Raw genomic sequence first — 18,032 nt, forward strand, 5'->3', positions numbered from 1 at the left:
ACCCGCACTGTACATGCATGCATACACACAGCATATACATAGAGATATGTAGAGCAAACACATAAAACTAAATGAATAAGTACAAGAAAAAGGCCCATTCATTAACCTGGAAAAGTTTGTTTTTCCCTGTGAGTTTTTTTTTTTTTTTTACATGGCCCGGTGTAAGCAGGTGGCAGGACCTCACACAATGTGTAAATGTATGTGTGTGTGTGTGTGTGTGTGTGTATATATGTTGGCAACAGGACCTGTCAGTGGCTCCAGATAGGGAAGTCACTGGGTAAATATCAAATGTTCATTTTCACACACTTTCCCTCCCCCTGTATGTGCTGACCATAGAAATGTGGCGAGATACCATCTCTGTGGCTCATTTCCACCCAGCGGAGCCTGTTGTTGGAGACCGTCCAGCAATAAAAAATGATGTGTGAGCGTATGAGGAGACAGAATGACTGAGAGCTGATGGGAAAAGCCTCAAATTGCAGGAAGCTCTTTTGATGTTCGGAAATCAGGTTTCTTGGATAAGCGTTATCCTATGACGCAAGTTCTTTTATTATGTTTTCATGCTGCATGAGATGCAATTACAATCTGAATTTGTAGATAGCAGCATTAGAAACATCAGTTTGGAAGTATTTTTCTCCATCAACTGAGTAAGTTTCAACATCATACGCCAATCTGACCTGCTGTTAAAGTGTCCACAAAAAAGGTTATGATCTGACAGCCCTCCAGTGTCCTGCCAAGTGTGAATATCAGCCAAAAGGATATTTGCCCAAGTATTATAACGGAAAATAACACAGCTTAGACAAAGAAATAAGTGTTCCAGAGTTAATCCATCAAACTACTATTTCCAAGGTCATAAATGAACATTCAAGCTCAAATATTGTGTTATTGTTTTTTAAAGATGTGTTGTTCAAATTAACAATTAACTACCAAAATGGGCTGATGAAGTTTTTGTTTTACATGTACATTTGCTATTATGTTAAACTGCATGTTAAGTATTCTAGTGCTGTATAATTAATACCATATTTAACCATTTTGTCCAGTCATACCACAAAGTAAGTTGCATGGGAAGACCTGTTTTTGTGGACTGAGAAGCGAATTAAACGTGGCTTATGATGATTACGATCACCATCATTATTTTCTATTTGTTTTGTTACAGCTTTACACTGTTTGCATGTGTACAGCAGCATTGTGGGCTCCTTTCATCGCTCAAATCTTGTTTGTGTACTGAATGAAAGCACTGTTGAAAAGGCCTGAGCTGAGCTTCCAGGGCAAGCTGCTGAGGAGGCAGTAAAGTCTCACCTTAATGGTTAAGTCACCGTTGGTCAATACACTCTCTGACACACACGCACACACACAACCACACACACACTTAGGAGGCTCATGTTACTGCGGCTGAGTCAGCACAAACAATACACATCCATATAGAGGAGTGGGACAGGACAGGTTTAATGGTTGTAAACTATTTACCAGTTGAATCAGAGCTTTAGAGCTTTTGTCAAGAAGCAAATGATTATTTCATGTATCGCCTGTGCTGAAAACACTATAGGATGATATGCAGCACCCATTTTCAAATAAATAAATTAAATCCACCTATACTTCTGAATATGTTGAGATTAAAGTTTTAAATCGTCAAAAAGGACACAAAATCACCATGTACATGATATTCATTTATAATATATTCTGAGATGCTAAAATAAATTTCACATACGTCTACAGATACTAGTGTACAACAAGACTCTGTAGTTTTATTCCAAAATATAAAGAAGTAAAATAGGTTTCTGTGGCTTGGGTTTTCATAAGAAAGTGAAAGGTGATTGATTGAAGTCACCAAACTTCAGCCAACTCACTCAAAAACTCAGTCACTTAATGTCCAAGTCTTCTTCCTTTTGTACTATAATAACTGGCGTTGTCAGCACCACAACTGTTCAAGTGAAAGATTTACAACATTTAAGAGAACAATCCAATTCAAGTTGTCAAATCTTGCTGCTTCCTGCCTGAAGCGGCCCCCAAGCAGAACACGCTTTCCCGTCTTTTAGTGCAATGACAAAGGGCTTCCAGGAATGGTTAGTGTGCAGTAAGTACTGAAGACATCACTTAGGTGTGACTCACTACCAGCCATCAAGCTGTTTTCCTCTGGATTCCTGTGTTTTATGGAGGTGGACAGCAGTGCTCAGAGAGAGCTTTCCCATCAATAACCTAACTGCTTAGTGGCTTGATTCTTGTCTGGTCCATGCTGGACTGGAAAGAAAATGGAGGGGATGAGGCAGTAATCTATGCATCAGTAGATTGCAGATATAGTCATGTGGAATTGGATTTATGGAAGGTCAGCCTACCTCCATGGAGATGATAGTAAACATTTCCAAATGCAAGGTATAGTAACTTCAGTAGTCATAGTAATGAAATCCTAAAGGAATAAACTCTTTTATATACTGTATACCCCAGGAACATGTTTTTAATATGTACATAGAAATTTAATATAAGTGATGAAAAATATGTTTTAGAGATACCAATAAAAATATAGGTATTAACATTGCAGAGATACATTTGGTATATATCTGTATCACAGTACAAATATATTTTCTCAACATATATAAACTTAGTTTTAAACTTTTTCATCCAATTTCCCAAAAGCTACCGACTTCTTCATTTTGGTTTCATCTTTTCTAAATCAAATAAAAATGAGGTCACGAAATATGTAAATGACGTCAAAAAGGTGATGAGAAATCAAATTGGCAAAATAATTTATTTTTCTGAAGTGGATCCAGAGAAGTCTAAACATATTAGTCCTGCTATGAGGTTGTAATGTAATTTTGTTCTCATTATCTTTGAAGGGCATGACATCTATAGTGGATGTTAAAATGGAAATGTCATTCATTTTAAAGGAGTTGCTGCCCTCAGGTGGTTGAAGCTAGATGCTCGAAGCTAGATGCTCTCATTTTGTTAATGCCAGTGGTTTATGCTGCAACTTTTTCTAAAACACTTTTTAGTTGGCTATAATGTATTTGAGGAGGGTGTGAGTTGAGGAAAACCTCTAAGAATCAATAAATTACATTTTGTGTTAATGTTTAACTAACAGCTTCTAACAGAACAATAATCAAATTGATTTTGCTCTGTTTATTTTGCTTGCCAAGTTATCCTTACCTAATCCTTATCATGTTTGTTTAAGCATTTAGACTATTCTGTTGCAGACTGAAGTGCTCCTTTCAATGTCTTTTTTTACATTAATCATTTTTATTCATTTCTGTCTCCTGCACATTACAAGTATTTCTGTACCTTTTCTATTTTATACCAGCAGAACGAGATTTAAAAGGACTTGAAAGTGACATCCTCAACAAACTTTTGTACAATATCCCAAACAAAAAAAAGGTCAGTTTTTCTATTATCTTGTGTATATTGTATTTGCACTTCCTGCTAGAGCTATTGTATTATGTAAATTTAAAACTGAACGTAGTTTATTTCATGCTGCCCCCTGCTGTTTAGAAATGATGATGCATGGGCAGCATTTAATACTCTGCAGCACACTGACCATGAATGCTCTGATATCACTCTGCTATGTGAGCTATCTTTATGTTTTCTATTCTCTGCAGGGTTTTACAGATGTGGACACAAGATCAAACAATAAAACTGTGTTTTAATTTATTTAAGTACAAAATTTAAGAAGAAATAAACAACTTGAACAGTCTTTGACATAACACAGTCACTTACTAATTATCTAAAAAGGAAAACTGAACATGTTAAACCATGTTAAATTGTTCTTATTATTATCATTTAAAATGTTATAAAAGGGGAGACTCACGTGCATAAGAAAATGGAGAAGAAATAGCAAACCGATCTTATTAATAAAAAAATACAAACCCAAATGAGCTCTTGCCATTTTACAACTATTAGTGTCAAACTTGAAACTTTCAAGATCTCCTTTTCAGAAATAGAAAATAAAACTCAATGCATCTTTTGCTGAAACTCAATGTAGCTTCTCTATAAAGTCATCTAAATGATAAAGTTATCTTATTGATGTCCCTGGAGTGTAACGCTGGTCAACTCTGAGTTAAACTTTTGGAGTATCTGTAGTGGTTTTGGCATCTGTTTTTTGGTTACTTCGTCAAGCTAAAGTTCCTCCACGTGACTGCAAGACAAAAAAAAAACAAAAACAAAGAAATATTTACACACTATGTCATCATCAGATTGTCATTCAGAACTACAATTCTGCTATTCACACATTGTATTAGAGTTGTACACAGCCTAGTTGTCCCGAACCAGCTGGTTTGCTTATTTATTTATTCTGAATCAAATAATAACCATACTGATAGGACCCCAAAGACTTTCTAACTCACCATGGACTTCATTTCACGTCCGTCTCCATCATCTGGATTGTGCCGACCCATCTTCTTACTATTCTCAACAAATTCCTGGGATGGGAAAGACAGAAAAAAACAGGATTATATAACATTTGCTTGACACTCATTTGTATCCAATAGAATTTGGTTTTACCAATAAAAATGATATTAATATTATAATAATATTATAACCAGATCACAAATTATTCTTGGGGAGTATCTTTCCACTGAGCTCTGGATGTGAATTACAGACATTTTTTGGACACAAAGAAAAGTAGGCATTTTAAACTGTCAGAAGCAGTTGAAAATGTTGGTTCTCACTTCACAAGTAGTGAAGTAAAGGAGTAAAAGGAAGTAAAAGGAAATGCTGACTTCACGCAAACCACTGTGTCAAACTAAATAAATGACAAAATAAAACATTTGATATTTTGAAAACACTATCAAATGTTGCCCCCAAAAAGCATAAAAAACTTCTGAAACTCCAATCGTAGGGGCAAAAATGAAACTCTAGACATGTTCCTTCTTACAACACCAAGGTTGTAAAAATGTCCTCTAACAGTAAACTGGTATCTTCTGTATTCCCTATATACAGTACATATGTCCTCTGCCCTCACCATTAAGGCCTTGTCCATGTAGTACTCCCGCCCGGGGCTGCCATCATTATACTTAGAGTCCACAGCAAAGCAGAGGAAGAGAACGTCGACTACATTCTCGAAGACCGAAAGGAAGCAGTGGGCCACCAGGAAGGCAAACAAACAGACGATGAGTAGAGGCAGGACCCACACGGTGTACTCTCTCTGGTAGTTCAGGGCCAGGACGCCGGCAAAAGCTGTACACGAGACTATAAGCACCTGACAATAAAGATATAATGCTGGTTACAAAACGTCAGGTTGGGGGAGATTCTCACATTTAAAAACTCCAAAATTCCTAAAATGGACAAACATCAGCAGCCAAGAGGCCCAATTAATCTCTGTGGTACCTTTCCCAAGAAGAGGACAAAGTCCCCCACAGTGTTTATGGCAGCCACTCGGAGGGCATTCTCCACCAGAATAACGAAAGCGTCACGGGCTGAGGTGCAGAAATTGGTGCTGTTGATGGCTGTCGCAATGTAAGCATTCTGAAACAATGAGATACAGACATGTACACTGTAAATGCTTGGGATCTTGTATCCACAATATACTTGCTTTTCTTCCTGAGATTACTTACTTGATTCAAGTATGCTAGACACTTCTCAAGACACCACAGGCAGCAGACACAAGCTTTCAGCATGCAGCGAGCACAGGCGTTTTCCTATGAAGAATGAATAAATTCAAACGTTAACAAACTTATAACAAATATCTACAAAAACACCCATATAGTGACTACTAACAGGCTTAATGTGAGTTCAAAATGGAGTTTTGCAACAATTTTAAATACACTGTATAATTTTACAGCTCACCTTTCCTTTGAGTTGACTGTGAATATATGTTAGGATGAGACGAGGGATCTTAACGAGCGTGATGATGAAGGAGCCTTTGGCTATAGTACCCAAGTGGTAACGGAAGGTACGCGCCATAGCGGAAAGGATAGGAGTAGCTGGCATCTGAGATTTATTCCTTAAAGAGAAGTAATAAACATCAAATTAAAAATGTTTTGTGTAAGTTATTTTTGGTTTCTGTCGAATATATCTGATATGATAAAAAATCATGTTTGAGTATTTCTTATGTCAAAATCTTTCTCTCTTCTTTTCCTGTAAAACATTAGAATATTTTTGATGACTCGTCATGAATCAATTAATCCAATCAAATCAGAGAATGGTTAATTTCTCCCTCATCCTGGTCGCTCTGATTGAACGTGAGTGGTGGAGGTGAGGATGGAGGCCAACAGTCCTCTAAAGCTCTATATCTCAATACAACTCCACATCTCTACAGCTCTGTATTGTGATGTATTTGCTAAGCCACGCCGACTTTTGAGCAAATCTGAAGGATTCCATCAACGCCCTCTCGAAATTATACCTCTCCCCACACATAATCTGTTTCACTCTGAAATAAGTGACATTGCAGAAGTTATCTAATGGTTTTTCCACTGTGACTTTCAGTTAATCACATAGAGAAAGAAGACATACCATACTTAACATCATATAGCACAAAGAATAAACTATCAAATAAATGTGACAGCAAAGACAACATTAAGCTTTCTACCTTGTGAAGTAGTAAGTGACCACAGCTCCAGCGATGGTCATCTGCTGGAAGGCAAGAATGAACTCACTGATCCAGATGAGACCCACAGCGTGGTACCACACTGTGTACTGAAGAGGCCCCACCACGTGATATTCAACCATACCTGTAGAGTTGTTCTTCACTGGTGTTCCTGTGAGGGAATAAAGGCTTGAGTTTGGGTTGTTTCAGTGTTCACACTTAAACTTGTGCTTCTACTGTTCAGCACTCTGTATTTCCTTGGTACTCTCATGCATCCTACCTGGAAACAAACACAATAATACTTTACCTGTCTGGCATTTACTTGTTATTAATAGGGCTGTAGTCTCCTGGTCGACTGGTCAATTAGTTGGTCAATATGCTCTTGTCTGACCAAATTCTCATTGGTTGAATAATCGCCGTGTTACTTTCATAAGGAGAAAAGTGCTACATCAATAGCATTCCAGGATTGATCCATTTGCTGTGGCGGGAGGGACAGACTAACAAATTACCTGTGAAAACGTATTCAAAACACCCCCATTGTTTTCACAACTTTGAACTCGCCCAACCTAATGGAGACTGCTGGGACTATGTCTATTAGACAGTCTACTAGGTCTGTACTGTACTTTACTGAATGAGTGTTTCTCCTACAATGATAACAACAAGAACCCCCGCCAGACCAAAAAAAATTTTTAATGCCAAAAATAACACCAAATATCCATTCCTTCAGAAATCAACAGCGTTTGCGAGTCTCTGTGCAGTGTTGTTCCAATACGCAAGTCAACCTCTGTGTCGTTGCCTGGGAAACTATTGGTAGCGTAGCTCCGTTGAGGAATACGGCATTGTGTGATATGTGTATGTAGTGGGTGGGAAAGAGCGAGCAGCAGGTAAGTGATGGTGAACGTGAGCGGAGCAGAGGAAAAGGTTAGTAGTAAGTTGTCAGTCTGGCAGTAAATGTACAGTACAGACAACAGTGTGTCAGTTAATAAATGACGCAGCTTCTCAAGACATCACGTCTGTTATTGAACAATTTTTAAGTGCCCACCCCGGTAATCGATTAGTTGAAGATTATGTAAGATTTCAGTCGATCAAGATTTTCTTTAGTTGACTACAGCCCTAGTTATTAATGTACTGCACGACTGTATCAATCAACTGAGTTGACTATGTTCTTTATGAACCAATTACTTTCCTTTATCATTTCAAATTGTTTGGTAAATGTATTCATGCAATTCCCAAACTCAACTGGGGAAAAAACTGTCTGACATGCATGTCAAAATATACTGTATTTGATTAATTTATAACCATGATATGTACCATCTGTTTTTTGCACACTCCTGAAGAGAAGGTAAAACAAGTCTAGAATCAAAATGAACTAATCTAACCAACAGATACAAATTAGGAAAGATCCAAGTTCAGAAAGGTCAGAGTTTACTGCAAGCACCTAATTTGTAATTTCACTCTAACATGATTACATTTCCACACTTACCACAAAACCCAAAAAACAGTAACTATGAAGACAGAAAATGTGATGTTTTGACTCCACTTGCTATCGCCTGTTGTTTAAAAAAAAAAAAAAAATTGAAAATCAGTAGAATAGAGAAGTGGGAGATGAGAGAAGTGGTTCTTTGACTCAAACCTCCCACATCACGAGACTAGCACAAGATTGAGAATGTGGGAGTTTAGTCATGCCACAAAACAAGCACGAAATGTCACAAATAACAAACTTGTTCTGCTTGTTTGGAAATGGTATCACTAACACTATCTAGCATAAGAAACTAGTCTGTGTGCTGCATTGACATTTAACAGTATTTTGGAGCGCCAGAGACACCAGAAGCATTTTGCATTGTGAGTGTGGTACTCATACAATGTAAACCTATGAACTCAATCTGTCAAACATCCACATGTATGAACTACTAATACAGGCACTCCCCACTAGCCTTCCTCCTAACCTGCACTCCCGAGGAAGAGAAGCACAGCAATCCAGTAGACCCAGAAGAGCATGAGGCAGAGGAAGGTCCAGAAAGGCTGCAGGGCCAGCAGGGGAAGATGGATGAAGACTTTACCAGCTACATGGAACAGGGAAATGGTGAGAGCCACACGCTTCCTCATGAAGAACATCACCAGCAGGAGAATTACCTGGAGGGTTACACAAAGAGTTTTCCAGTCACCTGATAAAAAAATCACTCAATAAGGCTGTGGAGTTAGAGAAGTAAATGTGTAACCTTCCTACATAACTGTCTGTATAACACAGATTGTTTTAAGCCATGTTAGCAGAGGGGCTCTAGGGACCTCAACATCGGTCCAGAGTGAAATATCTCAATAACTATTAACAACTATCGCCATGACACTTTGCACAGATATTCATGATTCCAAAAAGATGAATCCAGATGATGGTCCCTCGATTATTCATCTAGATTCAACATCAGCTCAAAATTTCACTTTGTCCAACGCTTTGATGAATGACCAAATACCAGAAAAACTAATGACATTCCCATCAGCCTCAGTTGTACTTTTGTGTGCTATTAAGAGAACGTTAGCATACCTACATGCTAAACTGAATGATGACCATGCTGAACATTTTACTTGATATACATAAGCAAGTCATTGTGAGCATGCTAGCATTTGGCTAAAAGCACTGCTGTGCCTAAGTGCAGCCTCACAGAGCCGCGAGCATGGCTGTAGAATTTTAGTCTTGTTTCATTTCCTGGTACTAGATTTGTTTACTTTTGTGTACTTCTGAAACTGTGAAAAAGAGATATTGTTCGCTTACAATATAGAACATACACTTATTTCACGTACCAAATGCATACATATACAAAGCACTGTGATTGTACATACCGTGAAAATTGTAGCACCAATTGCATACACAAGTAGGGCCTTAACATTGTCCGAGCCCACTTCTTTCCCAAATACTGAGGTGGTTTTGTTATTTAGGGCACTCCTGTGGTCCACGTACAGCCACCAGAGGATGCCTGTCCCAGCTGCAAAACATCACACCCATACGTGTAGAGTCAGAAAAGAGCTAAAACATTAACAGAATTTAAAATGATCTATACTGTATCTGCATAATGTAATTAAGAGTGCCTGAATTAAACAACTTAAAACTTTAAAATTAATTGTATTTTAAAGTGTTTAATCATAAGAGCTGTAGAACATTTATGTTGCTTTTGACAGTTACCTATGGTGCCGACGACTACCAGAACTGTTAGAATCCACACCAGCACTTTGGAGATGTAACGGATCACGACCATCATGATCAGGGACAGAACTGCATCAGAGATAAAAACATAGTGTATCTCATAAATATGTCAAACATTACAAACATAAAAGTAGTTACATCAAGCTTGGGCTGCAACTAATGATTATTTTCATTATTGATTAATCTGCCAAATATTTTCTTGATTAATTGATTTGTCATTTTGTCTATAAAATGTCAGAAAATAGTGAAAAATGCCTGTTAAAATCTTCCACAGCCCAAGATGACGTCTTCAAATGTCTTGTTTTGTATGACTTACAGTCCAAAACCCAAATACACTCTGTTTACTATCAGAGAGGACAAAGAAAACCATAAAAATGTCACATTTGAGGAGCTAGACCTAACAAATGTTTGGCATTTTTGCTTAAAAAAACTTATAAACCGATTATTCAATACAATATGATCATCATCTTTAGAATAGTGGATCTGTTAAATGATCAATTGACTAATCATTGCAGCTCTACATCAAGCTACAGAAAAGGGCTAATTTTATGGTATCTGTCCATTGTAAGGTTTGATAAAACATTGCTTTATCTTAAATAAAAAAAATACATAGAACTATGCAAAATACTTAAGCCATGGGTTTGCATTTCATTTAAACAATAAAACATGAAGCTGTGAATGACAAAAGCCCAAACATCCCATGTTGGGAACTGCTATTAGTCATCTAGCTTTGACAACCAACACCACAACTGACAGATTAAATAACTGAAATGATAGATGTCTGAAACTGACGTGGGATCAGTTTTGTCTTTTTTTGCCGTACCAATAGGAGGAGTTAGAACAGACTTTAAATTAAAGCCTGTGGGCCAAACTTCAGTAGATACACTAACTGTAACCACTCAGACATTTCCTGTTTTATGACAAAAATAGCTTTCTTCCTTCCTCCTGAATCCTCCTGAGCAATAAGTTAGCAGCTGTGCAGGAGGAGCATCAGAAACATTTTTAAAAAAAACATACCAGTTGCTTGGCATTATATAAAATCAATTCATTATTCACCTAAAATATCCACACACATATTGTAAGCCGGCTATAACCGTGTGTTTTACCTAAAGCCAGCACACAAAGGCCCATGATGATGTCCTTGCTGGCCATCACCCCAGCGACAACCCGGCGCAGAACACTGTTGTCACTGACGAATGTCATGAATGCCTGGGCGAATTCAGCATAGCAGCCAATATCCACAGGAATACAACGGTGGAACAGTGGAACAGATTTACTACAACAAACAGGAAAAGATAAAGAACACAGGTTAATTTATTTTCAATGGATAGTTCTTGAAGCAGAGGAGTATTGACCGTGGCAGACTATTATTTCTTTTCTAATGTTATTCATTTGGTCCTTGTTGGTCATGAAACGTGTATAAGTAGGTCAGGTTTCAGTGTATTTTATGTGAAATTCTGTTTTAGAATTAAAGACTGAAATAAGTTAAACACATAATAATAAATTATAGAGTTCCTGTACTCATAACAGTGATATGGTCACACATGGGAGGTGTTATCCATCTCCAATCTATCCTGTCTATAAAAAACTGAATTACCTTGGTGGAACAGGGAGTTTGGGACATTTAGTGCTTCTTTCTGAATGGCTTGGGTATCTTGTAGGTGAAATATCATAGGTGCAGAGTGAAGATCCTATTGACAAAAAAACAAAAAATAAATTACACATTCAGTTTCATTAAAATATTCTAAAACCTTAATAAAAACCAAGAACAAGTGCTGAAGTACTTACTGTACAATCATATTTAATTGACATATTCAATGTTCAATTTTACTTGTCTTAAAGGATAGGTTCACAATTTTTGAAGTCTGTCTTAAAACATCAGTCATGTGTCCATATGAACACTGAAAGAGGTTTTCCTTGCTGTAAACATTCCTCCTGTTCATACTGGCTATTAAAAGTGCTTCAATTGTAAAGTGATGGGGGCCAAAATCCACAGTGTGTCCACAGTCATGCTGTGCAAAAATGCATTTAAAGGTTTATCTGTAGCTTATATGAGGCTTCGTCAGTCTGAGTTAATCATATCAAGTGGATATCTGCCACATTTACAGTCTTTTTAGAATCTAATTCCCTCTTTGTGTTTCCTTGGACAGTGTTTCCCTGTTGAGCTGAGTATAACAAAAAGAGGGACTATGGCACTAAAAAGACTGTAACATTGAAAGATATCTACTTGATTTGACTCATTTGGATTTGAAGCTTCATATTAGCTTCAGATAAACTTTTAAATACATTTTTGCACAGGAGGAGGCTTGTGGATTTTGGCGCCCACCACTTACATTGTAAGTGTATTATGAAGAGATTTTCTAATGGTCAGTATGAACAGGAGGAATTATTATAGCAAGAAAAACATATTTTCAATATTCACTTGGGCACCTGACTGTTGTTTAAGAAAGACTTGAGAAATTGTGAACCCATCCTCTAACAATGTCATGAATATATAAAAATATCAATAAAACACAACACTCAACACAATTCATACACAGGACCATTTTTTTCTGTGAAATATTTCCACATGTGCGGTGCTTCTCACCATTGTTCAGAGAAAACTGCTTTAGATCAGAGTATGTCTTCAGTTCAGAAGCAGGGCATTTGGAAACACACAAGGCAATGGACTTGATCTTCCTGTTAATGATGTCGAGGTTGCACGGGTCTAGAAAGAAGACGTACCTGACAGACAGAACAATTGGAATTTCAGATTAATTAATTTAAGTATAAAGTTCTCCGACACAGATTCTTCCAAAATCAGAGACAGCATTCCACAACTTTCCTTTGATCAAAATATGAGTGGATTTGGTTATTACTATGCCAGTTGGGACTGTTCTGTCTTGGCAGAAAATGAAAGATGGTGACATTTGCTACCCTGTCACACAGATCCGTCTTTGTAGCTGAAACGCCTTTTATTCAAAGCCTCCATGGGCAATCAGCCCATCAATAAAGCATGACCCATTGTTTCAGTAAAACTGGGCCTGCAGGCTGCATGCTGATGGAAAGCTACTGCCCAAAAAGGAGGAATATGATAAAAGACTTCTCACAAAAACTACGCCAAGAAGAGAATATGTGACAATTCTTTCCAGATGATAAAAATATCACATTTACCTTGACTTACTATATAAGGAACTATAAACAGGGAGTTATGCTCTTAAACTACGCTATTCTAATGTAAGCAGCAAAACACTGCCACCATGGGTTAGTGTAGCTCTGTGCTGGTGAAATGTATCTACATTAATCTTCTGACTGACATCTTAAACTCATCAGTCACTTCCACAGACCAAACATCAGACGGACATGGTCAGAGAAAACTGAGTATTTTTCATAACATGTTACAACGTTTGTCTGACTTGTCTTCTGTTGACAACTACATCAACTTTTGTCTAAGAGTGAATGATCACACTGCTATTTGGGATATGTAATGCCAGTAGTTCAAGTCAATGTGCTGAACAGCAACTTATCAACTTTGTAAGACAAAATGGGGGATATAGTTAAGTGTTCACAAATGCAGCAACGGGTTTTTGTAGCAAATTAGATGAGGATCACATGATGCAATCCTTGCATGCACCCATGTAATTCTAAACGGCTTCTTCTGCACCACCCGTTCTCAACCAGAGAGGGCAAAAGAAGTCTCGAATGACAGCAGGGATTTGAATGCATCGTTCAAAAAGAGTGTCTCACTCCATAGTGACAGAAATTGATGGATCTGGTGTAAATATCCCTGTTAAGGCATTAGTATCACATCAGACTAACTTATTTTCTATCATGTTTCGTCCACTGAGCTCCACTCCCTCAATCTTGGTGTTGTCCTGACCGCAGGTGTTGCCATAACTGTCATATCCTGAGATAATCCTGGAGGCACCTCCTGTGGCAATGGTGAAGCCACAGATACACACCTGCAGAAGATACAGATTAGAGTAGATAATGTTAACTATCGGCAGAATAATGTGAAAAACAAATATGTAGTACATTAATAAGCACACAGCACTCGTAGTTGCAGTCGTTTTTAATAGGTTATTTTCAAGAAATCTAGAATCAAGACATGCTTTTTAATTTTCTATCAACAAAAATGGAAATGTCTGTAACATGCACTTAATTTTCAGGTTATTAGATACATCTATCTAAAACTAAATTTAACTTTCACGAATGTTATGATGTTCTGTTTTTGTTGAAGCTGTTTTATGGAGGTGTTGATTCAACTTTGTGGTCATGTTGGATGCCGTAGTTTGTGGCGCTGTTGAATTGTATTTATACAGAGGTGTTTCTAGTACATTTTATATCAAAGAGGTTGGACAGAACATTAATTTGTCAATATGACACAATAAACATCAACAGCACAACATACTACACTCTCAAAAACTACAATAAAGTTGAATAAACACCTCTCTAGATCAGTTTAAACATAAACTAAATTTACTGCAGGGCTGTTATGCAGAGGTAGATAATTGTTTGCATGAAAAGAGGCCACGTCACTGATTTCTATGCAGCCACCGATTGGTGTATAAAGCACACAGTAACATGTAATAGACGCGTGCATAAATACAATAAGTGGTCCATTAGTTAGGTACACCTTGTTGAAACAAGTGCTGCAGCCCTGCAACCTTCACGATGGTTATAATATTCAACTTTTGTTGTAACTTTTTTATAAAGGTGTTGATCCAACTTTCTGGTTATTTTGAAGGCTTGAACATCTCAATTAGAGTTTGGTTTAATTTAGATGATATTGAACACCCTGTCATCTCATATTTTAAACTTAACACCTGCAAAATTTAAGAAAGCCATAAAAGCTCTGTTTTTATCTCCACAATGTTATCCTTATAGACTATCTTTGTAAACTTCCCCCTAATAATAAATCATTTAAATTTTATTTTACTCACTTTGTGTACCTGCATATATGGATGTCTGCTAGTGTTTACAATCTTATCTTTTCTCTCTTTCCCATCCTTTTCATATTTTTCTCATTTTCTAATTGAATAAGGTATGCACTGGAGAGTGCCCTGATCAAGCCCCTCTGAAGGTTTTTTTTGCACCTCTCCATCAGTTTTGTTTTTGTGTGTGTATGATTTGTACGTTGTGCATATGTATTAACAAATCAAAATAAAAAAAAAAATCAAAATCAAGGATTGTTTTTTGTTTGTTGTTATTGTTACCCTCACTGATATAAATGAGGTGGACAAAATATTAGAAACACCGCTAAGTACAACGCAATACAATTAAACAGCAACACAGCAGCCTCCAAAATGACCTTAAAGTTGAATCAACACCTTTCTAAAACAGTTTCGACAAACAAACTGAGTACTATAACTTTCATGAGGGTACGATCGACTGCTAGGCTGATGTATTAGACTGCATCAATCGCTCATTCAACTTGAGACTTACCATTCCGATACAAAACAGTGTGAATATGATGAGCCATGGGATGTCCGTGCAGCTGCGCTCCTCCAGTGGTTTCCAGTCACGTTTTCTCTGCCAAGGCATAAATAATAGATATGGACGGTTATCCTTAATTCTGTTTTTTTTTTTTTTTTTTGTTGGGAGAGCGGTGTAGAAGCTACCCTGCCGCTCCAAAAATCAGTAGACAAACCGCTGTGTTGTTGCTAAAAAAACAAGCTGCTGACTACTGCTGAAGACGTGACGTTACATACCACGTTACACACGCACAGACTCCCTGAGAATTAGCATTACAGATCCCAAGTAGCCACAACTTCCACCATATTTGAGCTAACTTACCTCTGTACTGGTGCAACAGCCCATTGTGAGCAACGACAGCACGAACTTCAGCTAAACGAACGAAACCAAAACTTTTTTGTGACTTTTCTTCGGTTGAACTTCTCTTTAGATTCTTCGGCTCATTTCCCTTTCTCCCTACTTCCGTTACGATGGCACATTTATTCTCAATCGAAGTAGCAATTCACGGGTTTGGTTGTGTCCTCTTTAATTCAGTGACATACGCCCATATGTACTCGTCCCTGTGTTTACGGCGCCAGGTAAATGCGGAAGAAAACAAATTTACCATGCTGCCTTCAGGGACTGTCAGATATATCACAATTAGCAGTTGAGCGCCGAGAAACGTCGCGATAACCGATATGCAACAATAGCAGTTGTTGAAAAAAAAGCTGCCCACAAAGTTTCAATTTGCCTGTTATTTAGTTTTTGTCAATGGGTAACTCTGCATCTGACTGTTTTACGTCTTTGAAGCAACTGATGCATCAAAAAATCAAACCAGTTTTAGGTAAGTGGACACCAGTCAAGAATGACATGCTTATTCAAATAACAACACAATTATTCTATGCCCGATCATAAGACCACTTTGTTGAAAAATATCTCTAAGTAATTAACTTAGATTTACTATAGAGGATGACTTACAAAGTTACGAGGTGCACTGAAAGCAGCATAGCGGTCTGCAGTTTGGATGCACGTGTAGAATTTGGCGCCGTTTACTGGAGTAACGAAGTAACTGTTGCTATGACGAATTTTTTTTTTTTTTTTTTTTTTTTTGATGAATTTAATTCACGGTTGTGACCAGAAAATCAAAGCATAAAAAGGCGGCTAAAGCTTTATGAAAACGAACATTTAGTGGAGTTGTCACCCTGCGGCGGGCAATGCCTGAAGTGAACATGGTGAGTAATGCTTTAGGCACCGTCTATGTTTGGGTTATGAGACTTTTTTGTAGCAACGTCGCACCCTAAACTCGTTTTATTAATTGTCTGCTATTTCCTATCATGGGGTTTACGTTTTGAAACGTTAAGGGAATGGTTGGCTCCTTTCCTCCACACCGAGCTTAGAAATAAGCGCTAAATTAATTTCAGTTTGAGAGGGCAGAGGAGAGGCTGGACAATGAGTTTGAGTGAGACTGAACACACAACTAATGCCACTTTTACCTTAACGTTTCATTTCTGCATGTCTTTTCATTCGAGTGAGCTTAAAATGCGCTCAAAACAATCAAGCTACAAGTTAATATTCAATGTTTATTATACCAAATGATTGCCCATCTACAGCAGCTCCCCACATTCACAAATATGAGTGTTTGTCTCCCCCAGCTGTCTGTGTCATGTTATTGCAACCTTCTTTTTTTTTTCCATCAAATGCTAATTTATTGATTTTACAGACACTCCCGGGTAGCCCTGCTGCCAGGGGACTGTGGGACTTCATCTTGCTCAGATACACTTGAGAAAGGATGTCTGCTGACACAGAGGCTGCTGTCAAAGCAAAGGGAAAGGTAGTCATTTGAATTCCCAGGTAAATCCTGTGTCAGTAATGCATCTTTAAATGTTTGAGACAGTCCAGTGCTGCCCCTTTGTACATCTTCACCTCTGTCTTCTTCATAAGGGCCAACAGTTTCAGCCTGAATTTGTGTTCTTTGTACCAGGCTTGAAGATGGTCAGACATACTATTTAAAATACGCTGCCACTGGAGGCTCCTAACCAGATTCAGATGTTTGAAGTCACATCTTTTCATGGGGGCATCACCCCCCCTACCTGCTGTTTTTTGAGACATTTCTTCTCCTCATAGTGACGGTTTCCTGACCTGTACTGTTCCTGAGTGGGCTGGAATGTCAAACAGTTTCCTGAAGAAGAGGTGCCTTGCATTTTATTTTCCTCCTGCTCTTATTGCATTGCGTAGACACTGCAAGGGAAGGTAAATATTTAACTTAGGCAATCCACTTTTCACTCTATGAAGGGACAGCTGAGCAGTTTTGAAGATGTGTCCCTAACTGGACAAAATTCCTGCAGCTTTAGACCTTTTACATAATCCTTTTTTTAAAAAAACATTGTATTCCAGACATAAACACATTAATGTTTCCCTCATACCTGATAATTTCTTTCTTGTATGGATTAAAAGCATATAGGCCTATGAGTAAGGAAATGCATATGTTGCAGGACCAGAAAATATGATGAACACTACACTTTGTGAATGTATGCGAGAGAACAAGTGCAGATGTTGGGAGGATGGCACAGAAATGCGAACGAACATGGAGAGGAAACATAACTGTTCTGAGGTCTTTCATCGTATGATGAAACAACTCTTGGCCCCTCGTCTCCTGATTATTAGTCTCAAGTATTTCCTGCTGATGCTGCTGTGGCAACGGTGTCTAAGGACAACACGTTTTCCTGGATCCCTACTGGAAAAGTCAATGCCAGCACAGCATATGTTCAGCATAATCCTGGGTGGGTGGGGGGGAGGCTGTATGTAGTACGTCACTATCCTGGCCCTCATAAGGTCTGGTCCAAGCTCAAGAATCATTCCTCATAAACAACAGGACAAGACGATAAATATTATGTG

General features: G+C 37.9%; 2 protein-coding genes across 5 annotated transcripts in view; one reads left to right on the forward strand and one right to left on the reverse strand.

Moving 5' to 3' along the window:
* Positions 1-3,608: 3,608 nt before the first annotated feature.
* Positions 3,609-15,989, reverse strand: slc44a1a (solute carrier family 44 member 1a). Its single transcript, XM_042389079.1, has 16 exons — positions 15,480-15,989; positions 15,129-15,215; positions 13,503-13,645; positions 12,292-12,428; positions 11,302-11,395; positions 10,811-10,980; positions 9,684-9,773; positions 9,344-9,486; positions 8,455-8,641; positions 6,512-6,680; positions 5,770-5,926; positions 5,538-5,621; positions 5,311-5,448; positions 4,946-5,182; positions 4,329-4,403; positions 3,609-4,120 (listed from the first exon to the last, which is right to left on the reverse strand). Exons 1-16 carry the CDS (start codon positions 15,501-15,503, stop codon positions 4,097-4,099), a joined length of 1,959 nt encoding a protein of 652 aa, XP_042245013.1. The 5' UTR covers positions 15,504-15,989; the 3' UTR covers positions 3,609-4,096.
* Positions 15,990-16,229: 240 nt separating this feature from the next.
* The window catches only part of dlc1 (DLC1 Rho GTPase activating protein), an 89,710-nt gene continuing 87,907 nt past the window's right edge, over positions 16,230-18,032 (forward strand). For 2 of the 4 annotated variants that reach the window (XM_042389017.1, XM_042389045.1), the window contains exons 1-3: positions 16,230-16,369; positions 16,858-16,988; positions 17,262-17,327. The gene's annotated coding sequence lies outside the window, so the exon portion shown is untranslated. Of the gene's footprint in view, positions 16,370-16,857; positions 16,989-17,261; positions 17,388-18,032 lie in introns of all 4 variants that reach the window. The other 2 variants (XM_042389023.1, XM_042389030.1) reach the window with 2 other exon arrangements.

Source organism: Thunnus maccoyii, chromosome 2, assembly GCF_910596095.1.
Source record: "Thunnus maccoyii chromosome 2, fThuMac1.1, whole genome shotgun sequence".
NCBI classification, from domain to species: Eukaryota; Metazoa; Chordata; class Actinopteri; order Scombriformes; family Scombridae; genus Thunnus; species Thunnus maccoyii.

Excerpts from the sequence above, each read along its gene's own strand:
- slc44a1a (XM_042389079.1), bottom strand. The coding sequence starts at position 15,503 with ATGGGCTGTTGCACCAGTACAGAG. Across the intron at positions 10,981-11,301 it reads AAACTCCCTGTTCCACCAAG|TAAATCTGTTCCACTGTTCC; the intron begins GTAATTCAGTTT and ends TGTTTGTTGTAG. Across the intron at positions 4,404-4,945 it reads ACATGGACAAGGCCTTAATG|GAATTTGTTGAGAATAGTAA; the intron begins GTGAGGGCAGAG and ends TTCCCATCCCAG.